This window comes from Bidens hawaiensis, unplaced genomic scaffold, assembly GCF_021521415.1.
Source record: "Bidens hawaiensis isolate Kalapana, Puna unplaced genomic scaffold, B.hawaiensis_p1.1 tig00025760_1, whole genome shotgun sequence".
In the NCBI taxonomy this organism is placed as follows: domain Eukaryota; kingdom Viridiplantae; phylum Streptophyta; class Magnoliopsida; order Asterales; family Asteraceae; genus Bidens; species Bidens hawaiensis.
In genome coordinates, this window is record NW_027505059.1 from 55,718 (window position 1) to 76,912 (window position 21,195).

Sequence of the window (21,195 nt, forward strand, 5' to 3'; positions counted from 1 at the left end):
CCACTCACAATAACCCAATATGTTACCAACAAGACAAAAAAATGTTTCCCGATTCAACAAAACACCAACCGTTATTTCTCATTATAAAGCTCCCACAAACAAGACCCAAAAACAAAACAAACTTAAACGACGATGAACGAGAAGCAGAAATCTAACTGTTTGCCTTCAAATAATAAAAAAGAAACTCTCACAATATAAAGGAAATCTGAAAGAGGGTCCTGAGTATTGAGTTGAGGAGGCACCGCAGAGTTGGTTTTGCCAGATCAGCGACACACGTGGAGGATAACTTACTCCAGGCGCTGTGAGGTCATGACTGAAAGAATATCGGTCACGGATGACATGGCACTCAAAGCAGCTTTTAGAACATCCTGAGAACAACCTGGTTTCACAATTGTTCTTACCTGTACAAGTTAAAAGAGTAATATCAAAATATGAGTTAAAATGCTAAATTCAAGAAAGCCCAAATCGAGACAAGCCACTCGAGATCAATCTCCTTAAGATCGAAACAAGCCAGGTGTAAACGAGCTCGGGCTTAAACTGAAGCTCATTTAATAAAGAACTATGATTAAAAATATATATAAAATAGCTTTTATTTATATTTATGTGTGTGCGTGTATAATAGCTTTTATTTAATATAAAAACATACAAGTAAATAATAAATATATTATACACAAAATGACAAAATTATGATAAAAGTTATGAAATAATGTATATGAAATGCATAAAGAACTATGATTATAAATATATATATATATATAACAATTTTGTAATCATAACCGACACTATAGGGTATTAAAAATAAATTGGACCTTAAGATCGAAACAAGCCAGGAGTAAACGAGCTCGAGCTTAAACTGAAGCTCATTTAATAAACGAGCTTTAGCCTGAACTTCACATACCAAGCTTCATTAGGCTTATGAGCCTAAACAAGCCTATAATTTATTTTATGTGTGTGTGTATAATAACTTTTATTTAATATAAAAAACATAAAAGTAAATAATAAATATATTCTACAAAAAATTATGATAAAAGTTACTAAATAATGTATATGAAATGCATAAAGAACTATAACTATAAATATATATAAAATAATTTTTGTAATCATAATTGACACAATTGGGTATTAAAAATAAATAGGACCACTAATGTTTTGGGTCAGCAAAATCCGACCCATTTTGACCAGTCCCGAGCGCCCAATTTTCAATTTCTAGAACAGTGTATACCTTTTCAAGATATTCATTCAATTCCTTGATCCGGCCCATGTAATCCAAGTCCTCTACACACAAGCTGACAGCTTTAGAATCAGCACCTGGCCCGTCAAACTGAAGGGGCCCGGGGTTTCTGTAAATATCATCCATCAAAAATCTTGTTGCATTTTGTCGAAGAAGCCTGCACCAATCACCACACCATAAATCACCACAATTCAGATAATTCCCTCTATTTAATATCCTAAAAAAATATAAGTAATTTTCACATACTCGTATACTTTGCCTCTTAAATCTACGGTAGCCGGATGAATTACAGGTTTCCCGAGTGTTGTAGCCCCTGACCCTGACCCGCGGCCATAATGCTTGACAGTCATCATAGCCTAGAATGTCCAGTCAAAAGTAAGATATCATTAGTCCACTATAGTCCACAAAATTAAAATATAATAAAACAGAAAAATTAATAATAAAGATAAACCCTACTGTTATTGGAGCAGCACCACAGCGCCATTTGTTTGAAGGACTTTTGAGGTTAGTGACAGTTGCCATATAACCATTTAAACCAGCAGCCAAAATATGGTAACTGATATGTCCAAGAACCTACAATATAAATGCTTTGAATTTAGTTAACCAATAGTTGATATTTAGTAGAGACGGTAATTATAATCACATGAAAACCATGAAAGCCAGTTGCCCGTTTACTTAGAACGAGTGGAGCACATCCAAGGTAATAACAAATGCTTAAAGCCTCCTAAATCATCTAATTAAAATACTGTTACTATTGAAATAGTCTAACTTTTGTAATTGTATTCAACACATTAATAATTGCCTAAACTGCTTCAACTCGTTGATAAAAGTCAGACGCCTTGACCTGTTACCCAACCCACCCATTTGTCCGAATAAGTAAATAATCTTACATAGGCATAGTCACAATCAAACTTCGATGGCAAAGAACCACGAGCTTGGTAGCCAAAAAAGTGACAGATGGCGTTAAATTTCTTCCCCTTGTATGTTCCTGCTTTCTGTAAACATATTAAAAGATATACATAAGTATGACTAAAATTTAAATATACATATAAGATCTTATAGATTCTAAGTACAAGCATACCAGTCGCTTATTAATCTCAGCTTCCACAAGTTCAGCAAGAAGCTTCTCGGTTTCAATCTGAGAATTAACGCATGCAAATGACTACTGTAAGAAACACAGTTTACAAAAACATTATGGTGTCGAGAAGGTTGGCAATGAAGTACCTGAGACAGCTGGGCGGAATCATCTGACTCGGGATGCAGAAGAAGCTGTAGCAATAGAAAAAAATTATACGCGTTCTGACATTAGAAAAAAAGAGGCATAAATTCAAAACTGGGTTTAAAACAGACCTGTTTCCTGATAAAAGGAGGCATAAATTCAAACAAGGCAGATGCCCAAGGTGACAGTTGGGTGGATATTTTATCAGCAGAAACACCTTGTCTTAGAAGGCTATGAATTTCCTGAAAAGATAAAATATGAGGACTGAATGCTGCATGTATTGTCTTGAAAACGTTTATTAATTGCTTATATTATAAAAGACACCAAATTGTAAGTAATTTCATTTTTTTTAAAGAAAATATTTTGTACAGTGACCAGAAAGAAAGAAATTGCAAGTGTTACAAGAACTAGTATTTAGTTTACCTGTAACAGCGCATAAACTTCGGGAATGCTTTCTATAAGTCCTTCTGGAAGTAGAATGACACCATGATTCTTGCCTGAAAGATAAACAAACATTAAAAGATATGCTAATGTTTACCACCTCCACAGTACTAACAACAATCAGGTCAACCGTAAGGATAGATACTTGTGTCCATTTGTATTACTTTCCAAAATATAACTCACATGTTAATATTAACTACATACACAATAATTTTATTGTTGTTAAGAAACTATTTGATCAGTTTTGAGGATAAAACTCACCTTGCTCTGCCCTGGCTTGCACGGCATCACAAATCTGTTTGGTTATGTCAAAAATGGTAAGCTTTGAAGCAGCAACTTCTTCGGCAAGGATAACCTACATAAGAAAATATAAAAGTTTAATCCAAATATATTCAACAAAAGGAAGTAATTATTATTGAATGAGATGGTAATGAACCAAGTTAGGATGGGACTGAAGTGTGCATTCCACAGCAACATGAGACGCTTTCCTGCCCATGAGTCGGATAAAATAGTAATACTGCAAAGAAATTAGACCAATTAGAGTTTAGCTAGACTTTGGTACGTTAAGCAACGTAATCACAAAAATAGCTATATCATGATATTGAACAGCCATAGCAAGAACGGGTTAGCCATATTAGATTTTTTTTTAAAGAAATTTAATCGGCCAGCTTATAAGTAAATGAGACAAAATTGCCACCTCCAATATTAGTGTACGATGTCTGTGTGCTAAGAATATAGGAAGTATATGGATACTCACCTTTTCAGCAGAAAGAGCATCTGTGCAGACGTTACTGATGAGTTGAGAGTTCACCTAAAATTTTTTTAAAAAAGGTAAAAAAAAATCAGTGACTACAAAAATACTTCATAAAAATTTTAAATTAATCACAAAAGGGCATTTGTATCCAGTATCCATAACGAACTTGAGCAGTTGCCAGTAATAAAACTAGTAGTACATATTCATAATAATAATCTTAATACTATTTGCATAAATCAAGACCGCAAGAATATGCATCTCTGTAGCATTTGCATACGCTCAAATCGTTGGTATACCTGTTAAGTTAAAATCAATGTATCTATACCTTGCAAATAGTATCAAAACCAACATTTGCTTCAACAAACTGATTTTTAAGATCACCGTTCAAGGTCACAGGTACTCCAACCACCTGTGAAATTAAAAACAATTTCAATAATAATTAATATAACGTAAAAGAAGTCTTAGTGTATCAGAGATCTGTATAGCAAACTAGGGCACAATGCACGACCTTTGTAGAGCATTTTGCTTCTGCAAAAGTCTCAGCAAGCTGAGCGGCATCTGTGTTAGATGTTACCCCTTCAAGAAGCAAACCATGGTTAGTTAGTAAACAACAAAATACAAAGTGCGAACTTTATAGCAGATATTTATTTTTATTCACATTTAATATATACCTCCAACAATCACTAAGGCATCCAATTTCAAAGCCTTGCATGCTGCCAATGCAGAATTCACTTGTTCCGTGGTGCGGATTTGATCCTTGGTCCGTCCCAATAAATCATAACCACCTTTAAAATATTAAAATAGCCAAAAATGAAATTTCTTCAATAGAAAGAGAACCAAAATCACAAATCTATATATTTTTCATAACTACCTTGATTTTTGTAGGTTGCAAGAATATCATCTGTGATCTCAAGAGTTTTTTGAGCAAATAAACCTTCAGAACCACCTAGTTAAATGCATAACACAAGTATTAAAGAGTAAATATCAAAAGTTCGACTGAATAATTAATCCCCACAAATGAAAAGAAGCATAGAAAATGATAATATATTTACCAAGAAATCCAAGCAGAACACTTTTAGGGTTGTGGATTTTGAGAGCTTCATGAAGTCCCCATACAACATTATGTCCTCCAGGAGATTGTCTACCACAGAAAACTAATCCAACCCTGAACAAGAAGATAGTAAGCAAAAAAGTCAAGATAGCTAAAAATAAAAAAAAAATACAATATATAACTTCTGGTAAGAATACAAATCATAAAATAAAATAACATTTTTTGTGAATTTAGTATGTGAAGTGTAATAAAGAAAAGAAATTGAATGGTCTGAGCATTATACCTTACTGCAGGATGCTCGCTAATGGTCTGAGCATTGGCTGTTTTAGATTTTTCTCTGAAAAAATGGGCCAAAGGTTGACCATAAGTCAAAGGAAATGATCGCTCAATAGCATGAGCACCAGAAGGATCAGCCGCAGCAGTTGCATCACCATATTCTACTCTCACAGTTGTTCCCTGTGCACAAATTCATAAATCATGGTTCATAAGCCGGATATATAATAAAAATTACAATTAACAAAAAACATTCAAAACTGATTATTTTAACTCCAGGTTAAATCCACATCCAAACAACCCTAAATACATGTGTAAATTAAAACCAACCAACTAAAAATCAGTAGTAATAAAAGTCAACGATACACCACTCTAGAAAAAAGTCAAAAATCTTCATTATGTCAAATAACATCAAAATAATATGGTTCAAAGGCTTTTTTAAAGTTTAAACATTTCAAGCAGTCAGACTGAAGCACTCTAGAAATGAGTCAAACATCTGCTTCATTTTGTCAACTTCAAAATCACAGGGTTCAAAAGCTATTTTAAACATCTAAAACAGTCAAACTGAATAATAGAATATTCAAAAAGCAAACAAAATAGCAAAAACACGAATCTATGCGCGTCAGATCTACTAATCGACTTCACTTTTCAATCCCATCTCATCATCAAACACTAAATATTCAAAACCTATAAACACTAAACCTAGATTCGATCCACGACTTGCAAACTTCAAACGCGTCAAAATCGATAAAATGTCAACCGATGCATGCATGCACATATCCAAATCAGTAGTCAACCATACATCACTCTAAAAAAAATACAAGCATCTGCTTCATTCTGTCCACTTCAAATGCTAATTTAAACATTTAAAACAGTCAAACTGAAGAACAGAATATTCATAAAACAATCAAAAAAGGCGAAAACACAAATCTACACGTCAGATCTACTAATCCACTTCACTATTCAATTTCATCGAATCAAATCGGCGAATGCCAAATATTAATAACCTGCAAAAACTACACCTAGATTCGATTCACGATCCACGACTTACGAACTTCAAACACGCCAAAATCGTTAAAATGTCAACCGATGCATGCATACTAATATTCAAATCAGTAGTCAACAAAAGTCAACGATACATCACTCTGCAAATAAATCAAAATCTGCTTCATTTTGTCAAACAACATAAAAATCAAAAGCTATTTAAAACATTTAAAACGGTCAAACTAAACAACAGAATATTCACAAATCAATTGAAAATTTAAAAGCACGAATCTATACACGTCAGATCTACTATTCCACTTCACTTTTCAATTCACCACATCGAATCGAATTAATAAACACCAAATATTCATAACCTCTAAACACTAAACCTAGCTTCGACTTACGATAAATAACATACGAACGTCAAAATCGATATAACGTCAACAGATACATACACACGTACATTCAGATCTAACAAAAACAACTAATAGCTTCTATAACTTCCGTAACTTGTGATTTAAGCTTAGAATAAGTTGAAAATGGCTACCTGAAGGCACGGCGGAAGCTCCGGCGTGTAGAGAGATCGGTTCTTCTGCAGATCGGAAAGCTCCACGCCGTAATCCGAATCCATGACGAGAGAGTAACTGTAACTTTGGTTTGTTCGCCGAGAGAGTGTAACTGAATAAGTACGGAGTAGGTGATGGTAGTGGTAGGTTAAGAAGGGGCCGCTCGATGGGCGATTTCACCAACCAACTGATGATATTTTGGGCTTTTACGTTTTGGTCCTTGCAGGGGTGAGCAGAAAACCGAATCGAAACCGAATTAACCGAAAAAATCAAACCGAAAAAACCGAATCGAAGCATTAGCCGACGGTTAATTTTTTGTCTTTTTGAAAAACCGAAATTTCGGTTTCGATTCGGTTATCCGTTTTTAAAAACCGAAAATAACTGAACCGAACCGATTGATGATGATAACGATTATCAAGATAATGAGGAATGGACTAAACTTTTAAGATAAGTAAATAAGATGATAAATAAATATCAGGACTAAACTTTAAATGCTTTTTTAATTTTTAAACTCTATTTAACAACTCTGTATTTGTATAGTTCCACGTAACACGTGCCTATTTTTGTTTTTTGAATTCAATATATGTGGACTGTAGTACTCTAACATATTCTTATACAAGCTTAAAATATGCATTTTCATTTTTAAAATTTTTTTTTGCAACGTCAACACATAATTGGGAAAAAAAACCGAAAATAATCGAACCAAAACTGAAATTAACCGAAAACCATAAAACCAAAAAACCGGAAAAACCGAAAACCGAATGGTTTGCATATTCAAATGACCGATTACTTCAGTTTCGGTTTGGGTTTCTCCTAATAACCGAACCGAACCGAACCGTGCTTAGCCCTAGTTACTTAGGACCACCAACACAATTCTCTTAAGAGTAGAGGTGTGCGTAAACTGGTTTCAAATCGTAAAATTGGTTTCGTTTGATCAACAAAAGTCAAAATTGGTTTATGATTGATTTTGGTTCAAGTTGAAATTGGTTTCCTGGTTGGTTTATGACGGGTTTTTTGACTGTTTTGTGTCGTTTTTGGTTCGGTTGACTGGTTTGAAACCAGTTTTTGGTTCGGTTAACTGGTTTCCATATGAATTACAAACTTTAACATTCAGCCCCTAGTACCACAAATATTGTCTGTTTTGCCCATGAATAGCTCACATATTTGTTTTTTTGGTTGCCCAGATGGAGACTTCTCATCATGATACTACTCCCACATGCAAGCTTAACTGTGAAGTTCTCCTCTCGTTCACTAAAATTAAGCTCAAAACGTGTTGGAGATTTAGGAGGCGGGGCATTTACTTATGAACCAAAAATCTCTTCTGTTCACGGTTGATGTGTGATTCGCCTAGGACATTACACAAATCAGTTCCGAACCTATGATTTCAATCAGTTCCAAGTCGGTATCTACATAATCGGTTTAAAACCATTTTAGTTTCGGATTGGTTCGGTTAACCGGATTTTTTACCCGCCTCTGCTCCTGAGTTGTTTATTAATTGGATTTTGGAAAATGATATGAAGTTTTATTGGTTTTGGTTTGGTATAAACGGGTTTGGGTTGGGATTGTGAACGTGTGTTAGATGAATGTGTGTTGTTGTGTTTACTGGTTGATGGTAGGGATGAGCTCGGTACCGTACCGGTACCGAAAATCCCGATCCTGAAATTTGCAAATTTTTTGTACCGGTACAGTATTGGGACGGTACCGGTATTTAAGGTAAAATTCGAGAAATACCGGTACCGTACCGGTCCCGAAAACTCAAAACCTTGGTACCGATGGTACCAAATCGGTACCGATTTCGGTACCGGTACCAATCGGTACCATACCGATTTTTGCTCATCCCTAGTTGATGTTTTAATCTGTTTGTTTGAGAAAATGTTTTTTTTTACGTTGTAACGTTTAAGTTAAAAAAAGATATCGGTGTCTCGTTTTAAACTTAAGTGTAATCATTTTGTAGGTATTTGTATTTTTATTTGTAAGTTTGTGGTTTTAGAGTAATATGGATAAGGAAATAATATTTTTTTTATTACATTTGTCATGTTGTGTCAACTTGCGGATACTTGTTTCGTGTTTGACATCATAGTGCAACATGTTCTTGAGTTTGTGTCGGCATTTATGGCGCATGTTGGGTTTGACACACAAGCACGATAGGTTTAACATAGTTTTTGAGGTTCTCTCTAATCGGATAGTTGCGTGTTTATGTCGAGTATTGACAAAGTGTATAACTTGTAATACATGTATGAGTTTGTTAATCGAGTTAATTGTCGTTTCGACTACTATGGTTTTTCTCATGAAGCTCAATTCAACACAAAATGCTAACATATTACGAATTATATATTAACATTTAAAATAAGCTGCATTACTTTTGGCCACTTATCAGATATTTCGTCCACTGATGTCGTTAACATGTTGCACCTTCAAGGGCAAATTCATCTTTTGTATTTTAACCTAATTGCATGCCATAACATTCACGACAAAACCCTCGGGCGCATTAGCAGTTGTAATCACGATTAACCTAAACTTTAATGTTTTGAATTTTACTGATCGCCCATCCCTCATTCAACACATCGGTCAGCTTCAACATCCTTTGTTTGTGGCACATGTATTTTGGTGTAAAATACGAAACTCTTCGTTGTCTACGTGACACTTTTTATTCATATTTTACTTTCAATACAACGAATATGCTTTTTGAGACAATTACGCTGGGTTCCTGAGTTTACTTAACGAAAGAATGGGAAGGAAAAGAAACTATTTTCATTCCTTTCCTTTCCTTTCTCTCCCCTTTCCTTTCTTACCCTTTATTTTATTTTCCTTTCTTTTCCATCCAATTCCTTTCATTTTGGAAAGAAACCATTTACTCTTCTTTCTCTCTATATTTCACTTCATTTCCTTTCTCCCTTTTAATGAAACTCTGGAACACACTATCATCTACTTTCCTTCCATTTCTTTCCCTAAAAAAACTCAGGAACACCACCCTCTCTTTCTTTCTCTTCATTTCCTTTCCTTTCTATCTTTAAGTTGAACTTGGGAACACAGCATTAGGGAAAGAGAATATTCCAAGAGAGATTCTCTTTTATATATATAGTGAATCATAAAGGCTAATGACTTTATTTGATATGGGCCAGTTTGGGCTAATGTTATATTTGTAAGGTTTGGACATTAAACCCATATATTGAACTTGAACCCACTAATATGACCTCATCCTTAATTTTTTATTCTTGTTTTTTTCTATTTTTTTACTTTTGCTTTTTACCAACTCATCTTTCTAATGTAATTAAAATGGAATGTCATAAATCATAAAAAAAATCTAGTTGTCTTTATCATCAATAGTGTAAAGTTAACTATATAATCCAGGAAAAACTTTAACATAAAGTGTTTTTAAAATGCTAAAACTGAAACCGTGTAAATAAATCACTTGTTTCCGTCTTCAAGTGCATCTGATTGGCGTTACTCTTTACGCATAAGGCTATGGTAATGGCTTTGACTGCATTGCCATGCACGCGTCACATATGCAGTCACTTTCATCATCTACAACTCACTTGGCAAAGGGAACAATTATTAAAGAAATAAAAATTTAATGTGCGTTGTTTGGATTCATGGACTGCATATTTTTTAGAAATAATTTGTTTAGCATAAGGGTAGAACGCTAGTTTTTTTTTTTTTTTTGGTATGTTTCCTGGGCGTTTCTAGCTCCTTGCCAGAGTTTTAATATAAGTTTCTTTGTTGGTCGTTAAAAAAAAAAGTAAAATTTTGAAATGTATAAAGTAAAAAAGCTTACAAATAAATTAGTATTAATTTTTTATTGGAATACACTAGATTATTTTTAATTAAAAACACCTCTAATTTATTTTGAAACTGTTCACACCGATCTGGTACCGAAACTCAAAACTTTGGTACTAATTATGTACCGACGGTACCAAATACCGGTAACAATCAGTACCAGTACCGAAGTTGCTCTTCCATACTCAAAACTAGTTATCCATTGAAGGCACCAATTAACTAGAACTAAACATGGTTAGGGGCATACTTGTTAGATATATATTTTAAACCGACTCGATTATCCTAAATCCGATCAAAATCCGGATCGATAACGTTAAATTCAGCAGGGAGAGGGTGGATATGTGATCATTCAATAAAAATCAAAGCTAAAATGCCAGAAAAAACATTAACTTAAAAAAGTCTATAGCATAAGTTAAACCAAAAGATAAGGGTTACAATGCCATTAAAAAAAGTATATAAAAAGAAAAAACTAAAACATAGTTTCTCCTACTGCAAATAACTGTATTTTGTAAGCTCATATCTCACTCTACTTTCTTGCTTTTATCCTCATCTGCATTGGCATCACCGCTAACAGCCGTCTTAGACTCGTCAAACTCCAACAACTGCCAAAGATCAAAACCGTCATTATTTGAATGCTGCAAGCTTATAACAAGTTGTTTTGACCCGTTTACTTATGGCGGGTCGATTTGAGTAATGTTTTATCACTAACGAGTCAATAGTCACACTAGTCACTTGAACTAAATATTACATATCATGAGTTTCATAACAGAACTCCTAAATTATTTAAAAACTAGAGAAAATTGTTGTTTGCGTCCCTGTGGTTTTAGGGCGGAGACACGAGTCTCTGAAATTTTTTTTGAACTGGTTGAGTCCACGTGGTTTCAGAAACGAACAATTTGAGTCCCTGTGGTTTCATAAACGAACAATTTGAGTCCCTGTGGTTTCATAAACGAACAATTTGAGTCATTGTGGTTTCAGTGTCCCTGTGGTTTCATAAACGAACAATTTGAGTCATTGTGGTTTCAGTAAAATGAAAGTTTACCCTGAAAGTTAAGTAGCGGCAGGGACTCAAATGCCTCATTTTTGAAACCACAGGGACTCGAACCAGTTCAAAAATTTTTCCGGGGACTCATTGTACCTCCGCGTTAAAACCACAGGGACGCAAACAGTAATTTTCTCTAAAAACTATTAACAACCAACTTTAAAAAAATGAAAATTGTATATTAGTATTACGTAGTTTTATCACCTTTTATATGTAAATTTACGATTACAATTATGCAAATTATTTTTTACACGCATCTAATTTCTTTTTACGCAAATGTAAATTTGTTATTACATAAATTTTACACATATGCAAACTTGTGATTTATATATGTAATAAAAAATTTATATATAAAATACGATAAAACTACTCTCAAATAATATATAAAAAAAATTAAAAATATGTTTGGTTGTTAAGAGTTCCTAAAAGTTCTTAACTTTTTTGGAGTTCTTAAAGGAAACCAACCCATATTATATAATTTATAACTTTATCCGATATAACTTATAATTATAACTTTTTCAAATATTCTATAAATGAAAAAAATATAGATTGATAAAATTTTTTTTTTTTTTAATTTTGCTGCCTCAGCTACAAATCTTCTAGAAGCACAGGCTGGAAATTAAATTTTATCATTTTATATACAGATAAACGCTTACCGGTTTGACTTCGCCGTTCCAAATGCAATGAGCACCCAAGAACCCAATAACACCAGGCACAATATATAACAGAGCAGGCTGAAACAAAAACCAATGTTAGATTATACTACATTCATTCATTAATAAAAAAACATAAATGTTGAAAAATCCCTATGGACACTTTTTAAAGTAACAAAAAGGTATTTTTTATGAAGTTTAGAGAATAATCATGCAGCAATGAAGGCCACCTTTTTTTTAATAAAAGTTGAAGATTTAATCACGCAAAAAACATAAAAAAATTTTGTTAAAAAGTTAAAAATATAATGTACTAGGACACGCAACTTATAAGACATTGAAGCCACCCAACTACTTGTATGTAGCTTCATTTATGCCAAATCTGACTACAAGCATGTTAAACGACGAAGCTAGTCTTCAAATTTTGACCATTCTATTAACTTTTGACTTCACAAAATACAAAAGGTAACAAACGCTAACTCATATGGTTACATTCATTTTTTTAACCAGATACGTACTTCGGTGAGAGACTTTATCGTCAAAGTTTTAAAAAGAGAGGTTTAATCACGTATTACCAAAGTCAAAGGACTTGAATGTAAATTTAACAAAACTTCATACGAGTCCATGTTGAGGTGGAATTAATTTATCCGAAGTAAAGTAAAAATTACAAACCTGTGCAGCTTGAAACCAGTTCATGACAACAATAGTAACCACCACGCCAACTGCATACCCCAAGAAAGCACTCTTGAAGTATTGGTTATTTCTCCCTCTTGACACATCAAATCTCAGTGCCAATGCTACAAAAATGCCTGATCACAAGCATAAAAATATGTAAAAACAAATAAAGCAAGCAGCTTTTGTAAATAATATTCACTAACAAATATGGCATACCTGGGATTACGATGTCACCTAAACCGAGCATAGAAAATGGACGTTCGGTGACTCCTGTTGGGAATAGAAGCTGAAAATAAAAAATAAACTATTTTGTTAGAAACTTAGAATTCAGAAAAGTATATAAGATTATAAGAACCGCTCAATTCCAACAGTGAATCATGGTATCATGCATTACCTTTATAGGTGCATCAAATGATTTGGCAACGCTGACCATAACTGGAGTAAAGAAGACCCAGAATATATCATAGAAAAAGAGTCCAACCTGCAGATTTAATCATGTTTCGTGCTACTGTAAAAATTATTCACAAAAAAATAAAAAATAAAAAATAAAAAAATAATAATAATGGAAAAAATAACCTTCCTTACCAACAGAATGCTACCAGTTGTGAATGAGCCTAGAGAAAGCATTTCAATTCCCTGCAAAATGTACAAAAGTTAAAATATTAATATGGGATTTAATGAAAAAAAGTAAGGGTATATCTAAAATCAAGACGAAAAGCAGAACAAAGAACAAAAGATTAACAAAGATGATAGCTTTAAAAAAACGACGGATAACTCTAATAGGAAAATATGTATGTTTTTTCTTTAAGAAATGTAAACATGTGATCAAACCTGAATGCAGAATGCAAGTCCCAAAATATTGTTAGCGAGCCAATGCTTCTTTGCAACATACCACACACAGAAAAAGGACCCGGGAATTGCTGCAACGACTTGAGACCTTGTGAACTCAACGACTAGAGCTGTTACACACACGTTTACGAGAAAATATATGACATAACAAGAAGGCAGATAAAAGCAATAAATATATGTGGATGACGAGGGAAATTATTGGATAAAGAATGCATACATTTAAAATACGGAAAATGCCAATGAAGAACATTTTCATTCCACTTGGTAGGTAAAAACCGCCTGATTGCAGGTAAGAGCGTCGCCCTACAACAAAGGTTTAACGGATAATGATTGGCTGATTTAAATAATGTAATAATAAATGAATTATTACAATTCCTAATAAATATAAAAACATACGAGAGTGCAAGGATTCCAAGCACAAAGAAGTAGCAAGTCAAGACTGCATTGACCAGGTCTTTTGACAAGAACTTAAACAGCAAGAACAAAGACAACAGCATTGCACTGCCAACTAGAGGGAAACGCATGGCATGTGCATTAGACATCGTCTCCTGTAGAAAAAAAAATTATTTTTAAGCAAAAAATATGACAAACTTGAAAAAAATAATCTGAACAGGGTGCTTTATAATTACAGTCGGAGGTGTTGACTTGACAGAACGGTAACAGCCCACAAAAACAGTGAGGCACGCAGTCAAAATGACATTTATATTCGGGTCAACCTTCAAAACTAGCGGCGCTAGCGTTAGACCTGCAATCCAAAGATGTAATAATAGATCAGAATATAACTAAGAACATATAAAAGTTTTAGGAAAATAATAATATCATAGAAGTAATTTCACTGGAAAATAAAACAAAACCTGCTAGTGCAATATTTGCAGCTCTCTCACCACCCTTCATCGTCAAAGCTAAGTAATAGCAGAATCTGCAGCACGCATGTCACCCAAGGTGAAAAACAATAAACAATATTGTATGTAAAAAAAATTAACTCTTTAACGGTTGTTAACAGTTATCCTTCTACCATAACTTAAAGAATTATAAGAAATTATAAAGTTTACTCCTTTTATTGGTCTTCATACTCTCATATTTCAGATCTTGGTTTAGTTTGTTGACAATTTTCTCTTATGTAACTATTAACTTGGCAATTTCATCATTAGCAAAAACACTTGTCTAATACTCATATTAAGCTCAAGAAGAATATGCAAAGAACTCATGCACCAAAAGAACCTCAATGCCATTCATGAACAACTTGACTAAAATGAAGTTGCCTGTCAAATACACGGTATTAACTTTTGGTGCATCAAACTTCATTACAGTCTTCTCAAGCATAATACAAGAATCACACAAATAATTTTGCCTAACCAAGAAATGCCCAAATTGACAGTTAAGTAATAGAAAACCATCAAAAAACTTAACCAAATATCCAAAATTTAACAATATGAAGAACAATAAAATCCCTCTCTCATCAATATAAATGATAGTTCAACTCTTAAAAATATAAAACAAAAATTGCAGAAAAAAGATGCATAAAAACTATTGAGTTACTCTACAAATTAACATTTATATTATGCCAACAAATCAATGTTTTTATAAATTATAATTCTCTATCCGAAATATCAAAAAATTCTAATAAAAATATTATTATCCAATAATTAAAAAAAATAAAAATTTCCAAAATGCCAATCCAAACCCGAATCCGAAAAGGCAGATATTTCGACTTTCGGGTACGCAATTTACGATAATTCAGGTTCGGTTTCGTATTTTTTCGCACACCCCTACACCTCTAACACAATCACATTCAGATCCAACCAAAAACACCAAACCAAATACCAAATCAAATAAAAAAACTCACTCAAAACACCAAAAGCCAGCAAATTTAATCCTAAATCAAGTTCAATTAACAAAACCCTAACTCCAATTTCACAAAAAACCCAAAACCAAAAACAAAACCAACCAAACTTCCAAGATAATAACAACCCCAGATAGATACACCGGATCGGTTGATCAATTGACCAATTAACCGATCGATCGAAGTCAATTTCACTTTCCGTCTGAAAATAGACAAATTAGGGCACAAATTCAGAATTCAGCAATTAACGGTGAAATTAAATCGTGGGTTTTGAAATTACCGGCGTGTATGACGGGTAGAAGTGAGAATCGGCGGTCGCCGGAGAGTTTGCCGGAGAGTTCGCCGGAGTTGTGTGAGGGTTTAGAGGGTAATTGTAACCCTTGTCTTCGTCTAGTCAACATATACTTGAAGTTATTTATGAGACTATTATAACATAAATTGTAACGGAAATAATAATAATAATGTTATTGCATTGATGATGATTAATGGTTAATTGATCATATATTGATTTGTATTACTATTTTGAAAGGGTATTTTAAGATATCTTTTTATTAAATGTGTTATATTTGCGGGTCAAAGTGATGTAAATGTGAAGATTATGTCATATATAATGCATGAACCTAAACACAACATGTTTTTTACAGGTTGATATGATCATGACTTGTTTAACATAAGTTCATGATAGAGGGCTTATTGGTTGTTTTAAAGCAAACAATTATTGATTATTTAATGACCCGGCTTTCCACTTGAGACTAGTTTCTGTAAGTGTGGGTTCTGACCTGATTCGATGCGCACGTGAGCCGAGCCCAGCTATTAAGCGCTAGTTAATTTATGCATTTTTATTGTTTTTATGTTTTTTTTATATACGTTTTAGTTCTGTTATCTAGTAGTGGCCCTAGGTAGCTAGTTACCCATGTTTAGAAGTAGTTCATGTTCTTTTGTTTTTTTTATTGTATCAGAACCTAGGCTGGTTTACTAATCATATATTATAGAATGAAACCATTGCAAAGTATGTGAATTGTCCCTCATCAATTGTATAAGCATTAAGCAATAAGCGTGGGGTTTATAAACCAAATGGCTGACCACACATACCAGACTAGTCTTTTAGGATGGTTATCTTGGTGGGTTGTAAAATTTGTATCAAAACAAAACTCAGAATGATGCCTTAGAGGGAACTGAATGTGACCAGCGAGGTCGTTAACCCTTCAAGAGGGTCGAATGTTACGGACTGGAACAATTTCAAGGTATGTGACTTGTCACACGTCGATTGATGAGCAACAAATGTGAGATTTATAGACGAATTTGACTCCCTCACTCACCACACTAGTTTTTTGGCACGAGTTATTTTATTTGGGGTGTAACAACGACCCAACTAAGCAAACAACTTCTCTCTAGGAAATCATACCGTCAGCTGCCACTTGATAATCGTTATGCCACCACAACAGCAGAACTCTCTTGCACAACACACATGTGACACCCCGCACTTTCACGTTAACACAGTTAACCTAAACTCTGTTATCTCACACATCATGCATAACATTTACATGAGTCAATAAAAGAGTCACACACATGAGTCCGTCAGTACGTGTTGGTAATTAATGTCGAATCAGATATGTTAAAATAATTTGGATATAATAGTTATGTGATAGATGATTTTATATGTTACACGATTTGGTAGATTATGCTCGCTTAATATGCTATTAGTTATTATATAAAAATAATACCTCAAGCATATTTAAATCTCCGGAGACGGCCCTGCTAGCAGGTGAAACTACAATTAAGAAGCTAAGATGGACTTTCCTAGTATACTATTAAAGCAATAGCATATATCTATTAGTCAATCGCTACCGTTTACATGCATACTAAGGCTTCTCAAATTTTCTTGGTAATTAAATAATTTAAAAGAAAATAACAATTAGTTGTTTAATGGTTTTAAAAGGTATATATGGTCTGTTCTTTAATTTCTCTACTTTCATTATTCGAACAACTTTAAATGATATATATGGTATATTCTTTAATTGCTCTGATTTCATTCAATCCTTTTAGTTTTAGATAACTAGATATGTATTTTAAATCAAATCAATATGAAATCACTTTTCACATTTAAAACCGTTTGATAATTAATTATATATTAATTTGTCAGTGATGTAAAAGAAAGATAATACAAGCAAAAGTATGAAAAGAAAATTATTCACTATTAAATATCAACTTAAAGTGTGGGCCTGATCCTGTTTATAGAATATCCATAATAATATTCAAGACATTTTTTGTTACTCCATGAACAACGATTACGTTCACAATTTGACTCTCTCTTTAGTAATAGCATATATATATATATATATATACACGTGTAGAGTCATTGTTTGTCTACATAGAAAACACACGGTATCATCAGTATCACCACAATTTTAAACTTCTACTCCTTTAAAGCAAAGAAAAATGAAGTTTTTACTTGCAGTTTTTGTGTTTTACCATCTGATAGTTATTGCTACTTGTAAGTCTTTTGAGGATTTTGTGTTTCTTACATTGACATGTGTATGCATATGTTATGTACATTATGAACTATCAACCTGATTTGTTAATATATGCTTTAATTTTGAATTGGATATATGCATCTACGAATAAAAACGAATAATCAAAATAACTTTCGATGTGTGTATGTATGTATGTATGTATGCATGCGTGCGTGCGTGCGTGTGTGTCTGTCTGTCTGTCTGTATGTATGTATACACACCTGTGTGTTTATATTTTGGTATAGAAAAGCAAGAAACAATAATAATTATTTTTATATCATTTTAATTTACTTTTATATTTTTTATTGAAAATGAAGATTCATTTCCTTGTTTTTGTCACTGTATAACTGGTATTTTGTCTTCATAATCCTATATATGTAATCTAACTTGTATGTATACATGTATTGGTATAGTTGCGGAAGAAGAGATTGTGGTGCATTCTAATGAAACATGCACTTTTCTCAAATGGCTAGGGTCTTGTCTAGATAGCAAATGTGAATCCGCATGCTTGATAAGTGGATATGACGCTGGATTTTGTCGAAATGATGCATACCCTGGGTGTTATTGTTTAAAGCATTGTAATTTTGTAGACAAGTAAATGCAACGATGTCTTCATTTGTGGTTCATGTGTAATGTCGCGATAAAAAAAATCAAAGAATCAAATTTTATTTATATTATAACTGGCATTGATATTATTTAATTGCATGTCCATTATTGTTATAACTCCTCAAAATGATACGAGAATCATTCAAATGTATATGTAACCAGTCAGGTAACCACGTGTTGCGGTGCTGGTAAAGTACGTGAAGAGAATCACGCAAAGTTGTAGCGATCCCAGACTAAAGTCGCATCTCACCTGTTGAGGCAAGGAGAAGTTGAATATCAAAATTTTTTCTTTTGGCTTGTTTCAATGATCGGAAAATCCCGTTATGAACAAGAGTAGACTTTCATGGACTTCATCATCAAGTATCTCGAACTTTTAGCGGATACGACACCCTTTGAGTAAATCGTAGTTCAATATACTGACTTCTGATGTGCTAAATGTAGTTACTAATTTATTAACTAAATAAATGCTAATCTAGACACTAAGTAATAATTATAGACTCTTAACTTAACTAAAACTACTAACCCGCAAGTGAACCGGTCGATTCTAGTACAGCTAAGTAAGTCCGGATATCAAACCCACGTGACTCTTTTAATTACGTAAACCAGCTAAATTAGACTCAACTACATACACGATTATTTATTTATATTATTGGGGGGTTTACTAAAAACTAATATTAAATTAATCACTAAGACTTAAAGACAACTTAAGCCTAAACTTAATTCAGATGATGATGAGATAACTACCTAGGCCAGAATCCCCTAAATTTCAGTTATCAATTAACCGGGAGACTATTTAGTTATGGAACTGGGATCGTAAAATAGACGCTTAAGAGAAAACCCGAACAGGACCCCTGACCCTTCTCAAGAGACACCTATGGATTTCTAATAAGTTTTAACGCACACCAGTATTAAAAATCAAGTTTCCTTACGGTCACCTAATTAATTACAAACTAGTTCCTTTATACGAAATCCTACCTTACAGCGCGAAAATCAAAGGCAATCTAATATATTCAATTGACTCGATAGACAAAACGAATCAATCAAAACCTAGACGGACTCCTTACGAAGAACTAAATCTAGCAATCCTGATCAACAAAGACCTATCAATAACCTAGCACCTTACAACTATTTAGGTTAGCAACACACTTAGGTTTATTTAATTAAATAATATTATTCCTATGATCTTATTTGAAATCAATAATAGAATAGTCAAGAAAACAAAGTAGATGACCTAATAGCAACCTGTCATAATGACAAACAATAATCAAGGCAACTATGGAATAATAAAACTCAACAAACAACCCTTAGCACACATATGCATCAATTTAATATAATTAAACCTTTACTAGTTCATAAAACCATAACGATAAATAAATCCCAAGTCAAAATAAAACATCAAGAAAGGTTTATCATAAGTCTAGGCAGTCTATAAAGTTTAGCCTAGCATCTTAGAGTAAAACAAAACAATGATAACTGAAATCATGGTGGAAAATAACAGAAACGAAAGATTAAAGGCGATAAAACCCGGGGTCTTCGTTCTTGATCAATATGCTCACCACCGTATGATTCCAAGCCTCCAAAACCTCCAAAAGATCACTTCTAAGGCTCCCAAATTCGTCCTGGCCGGCTAGGGTATTCAGGTTATGTTTAAGGTTGAGTTTAGGGATGTTTAAATAGGAAAACACAAGGCCTAAACCCAAAAAAACGATGGAATCTTCTGGAATAGTCACCACCGCGCCGCGTGGCGGGCATGCGACCCCCGGTCGCGCGGCGCTCCGGTAGAGGGGAGGGGGTGGCCGGCCTAGCCGGTCCGGTTCACTCCTGGTTCGGTCCGGGGGGTTTCCTGATGCTCCGGTTCACCGGTTTAGCTCGTTTTTTTATCGTTTTTCGCCCTTTTTAACCACGAACAAGTTTGGGGCCTACATTTATTCAAATATGTTAGCAGTATACAAATCCTAACAAAAACCGAACATAAACTAATAAAATATTATATAAAATATACACGGGAATTATGTATATTAAGCATTATATCGACTTCGCACACTTTCTTGTAATTATGGCGACCGGTAAGAAAGAGAAAATGAACCAAACCCTTGATGCCTCTCCTACAATTTTGAATACGGCAAGCCGCTGATATTTACAGAATAAATGACGCAATACCTGACTTGGGTCTTCACACAAGCCATTTATTACTTTTACGTGACTTCTTGGTTTCAATCAAAATTTCTTTCTTTTTAGAAACCTCACTTACAATGAAATTATCCTCCCCTTTCATGGCAACGACTGCAAGTATTGGTATCTCATGTAAACGAACGTTTTAACACCCGATTTGGGCTACTTTAACTTCAATCACTTTGAATAATTCCTCGAGTGCCTCCATCTCGTGTAATCCTAGAAATTGGAAGATCTTGACTCTAACAAATTATCGTGTCAGCGATTCTGGTACGACCTATCTCATCATCCTTTCTTTCAGATCACTTATCCTTCGTGTCCGCACGGGTAACCTCAAATACACGCTGAAAGCATATACTTCATGAAGCTTTATATACTTGTTATTCGGATCATTCTGTGATAACTTGCCTTTTACATTTCACTCAAATTCAATGTGTGTGGACACCACCCTAACCCGACATGTTACATATGTCAGTCATGCTTCTATAATCGTAGGAGTGCTATTCGCCATGGCCTAAAAGAAAATTTAAAACTTCCAGCTTATAACTC

The 21,195-nt window shown here is 33.8% G+C and overlaps 2 protein-coding genes across 3 annotated transcripts; both read right to left on the bottom strand.

The window, feature by feature from the left end:
• Positions 1 to 71: 71 nt before the first annotated feature.
• LOC143610352 (pyrophosphate--fructose 6-phosphate 1-phosphotransferase subunit alpha-like) lies at positions 72 to 6,584 on the bottom strand. Its single transcript, XM_077084856.1, has 19 exons — positions 6,501 to 6,584; positions 4,980 to 5,152; positions 4,698 to 4,810; positions 4,517 to 4,591; positions 4,317 to 4,430; positions 4,154 to 4,221; positions 3,971 to 4,054; positions 3,649 to 3,702; positions 3,328 to 3,408; positions 3,153 to 3,246; positions 2,874 to 2,947; positions 2,582 to 2,692; positions 2,456 to 2,500; positions 2,313 to 2,369; positions 2,122 to 2,226; positions 1,688 to 1,804; positions 1,478 to 1,587; positions 1,223 to 1,388; positions 72 to 401 (listed from the first exon to the last, which is right to left on the bottom strand). The coding sequence occupies exons 1-19, from the start codon at positions 6,582 to 6,584 to the stop codon at positions 288 to 290; spliced, it is 1,839 nt and encodes a 612-aa protein (XP_076940971.1). The 3' UTR covers positions 72 to 287.
• Positions 6,585 to 10,675: 4,091 nt separating this feature from the next.
• On the bottom strand, positions 10,676 to 15,731 carry LOC143610331 (signal peptide peptidase-like). 2 transcript variants are annotated; one of them, XM_077084835.1, is made up of 13 exons: positions 15,636 to 15,731; positions 15,473 to 15,557; positions 14,367 to 14,444; positions 14,142 to 14,257; positions 13,909 to 14,060; positions 13,730 to 13,815; positions 13,495 to 13,622; positions 13,249 to 13,299; positions 13,058 to 13,144; positions 12,880 to 12,949; positions 12,661 to 12,797; positions 11,995 to 12,072; positions 10,676 to 10,898 (listed from the first exon to the last, which is right to left on the bottom strand). In XM_077084835.1, exons 3-13 carry the CDS (start codon positions 14,404 to 14,406, stop codon positions 10,818 to 10,820), a joined length of 1,026 nt encoding a protein of 341 aa, XP_076940950.1. In that variant the 5' UTR covers positions 14,407 to 14,444; positions 15,473 to 15,557; positions 15,636 to 15,731; the 3' UTR covers positions 10,676 to 10,817. The 2 variants fall into 2 exon arrangements, with proteins under 2 accessions (XP_076940950.1, XP_076940949.1); XM_077084834.1 differs by lacking the exon at positions 15,473 to 15,557 and having other exon boundaries at positions 14,367 to 14,431.
• Between the last annotated feature and the right edge of the window lie 5,464 nt (positions 15,732 to 21,195).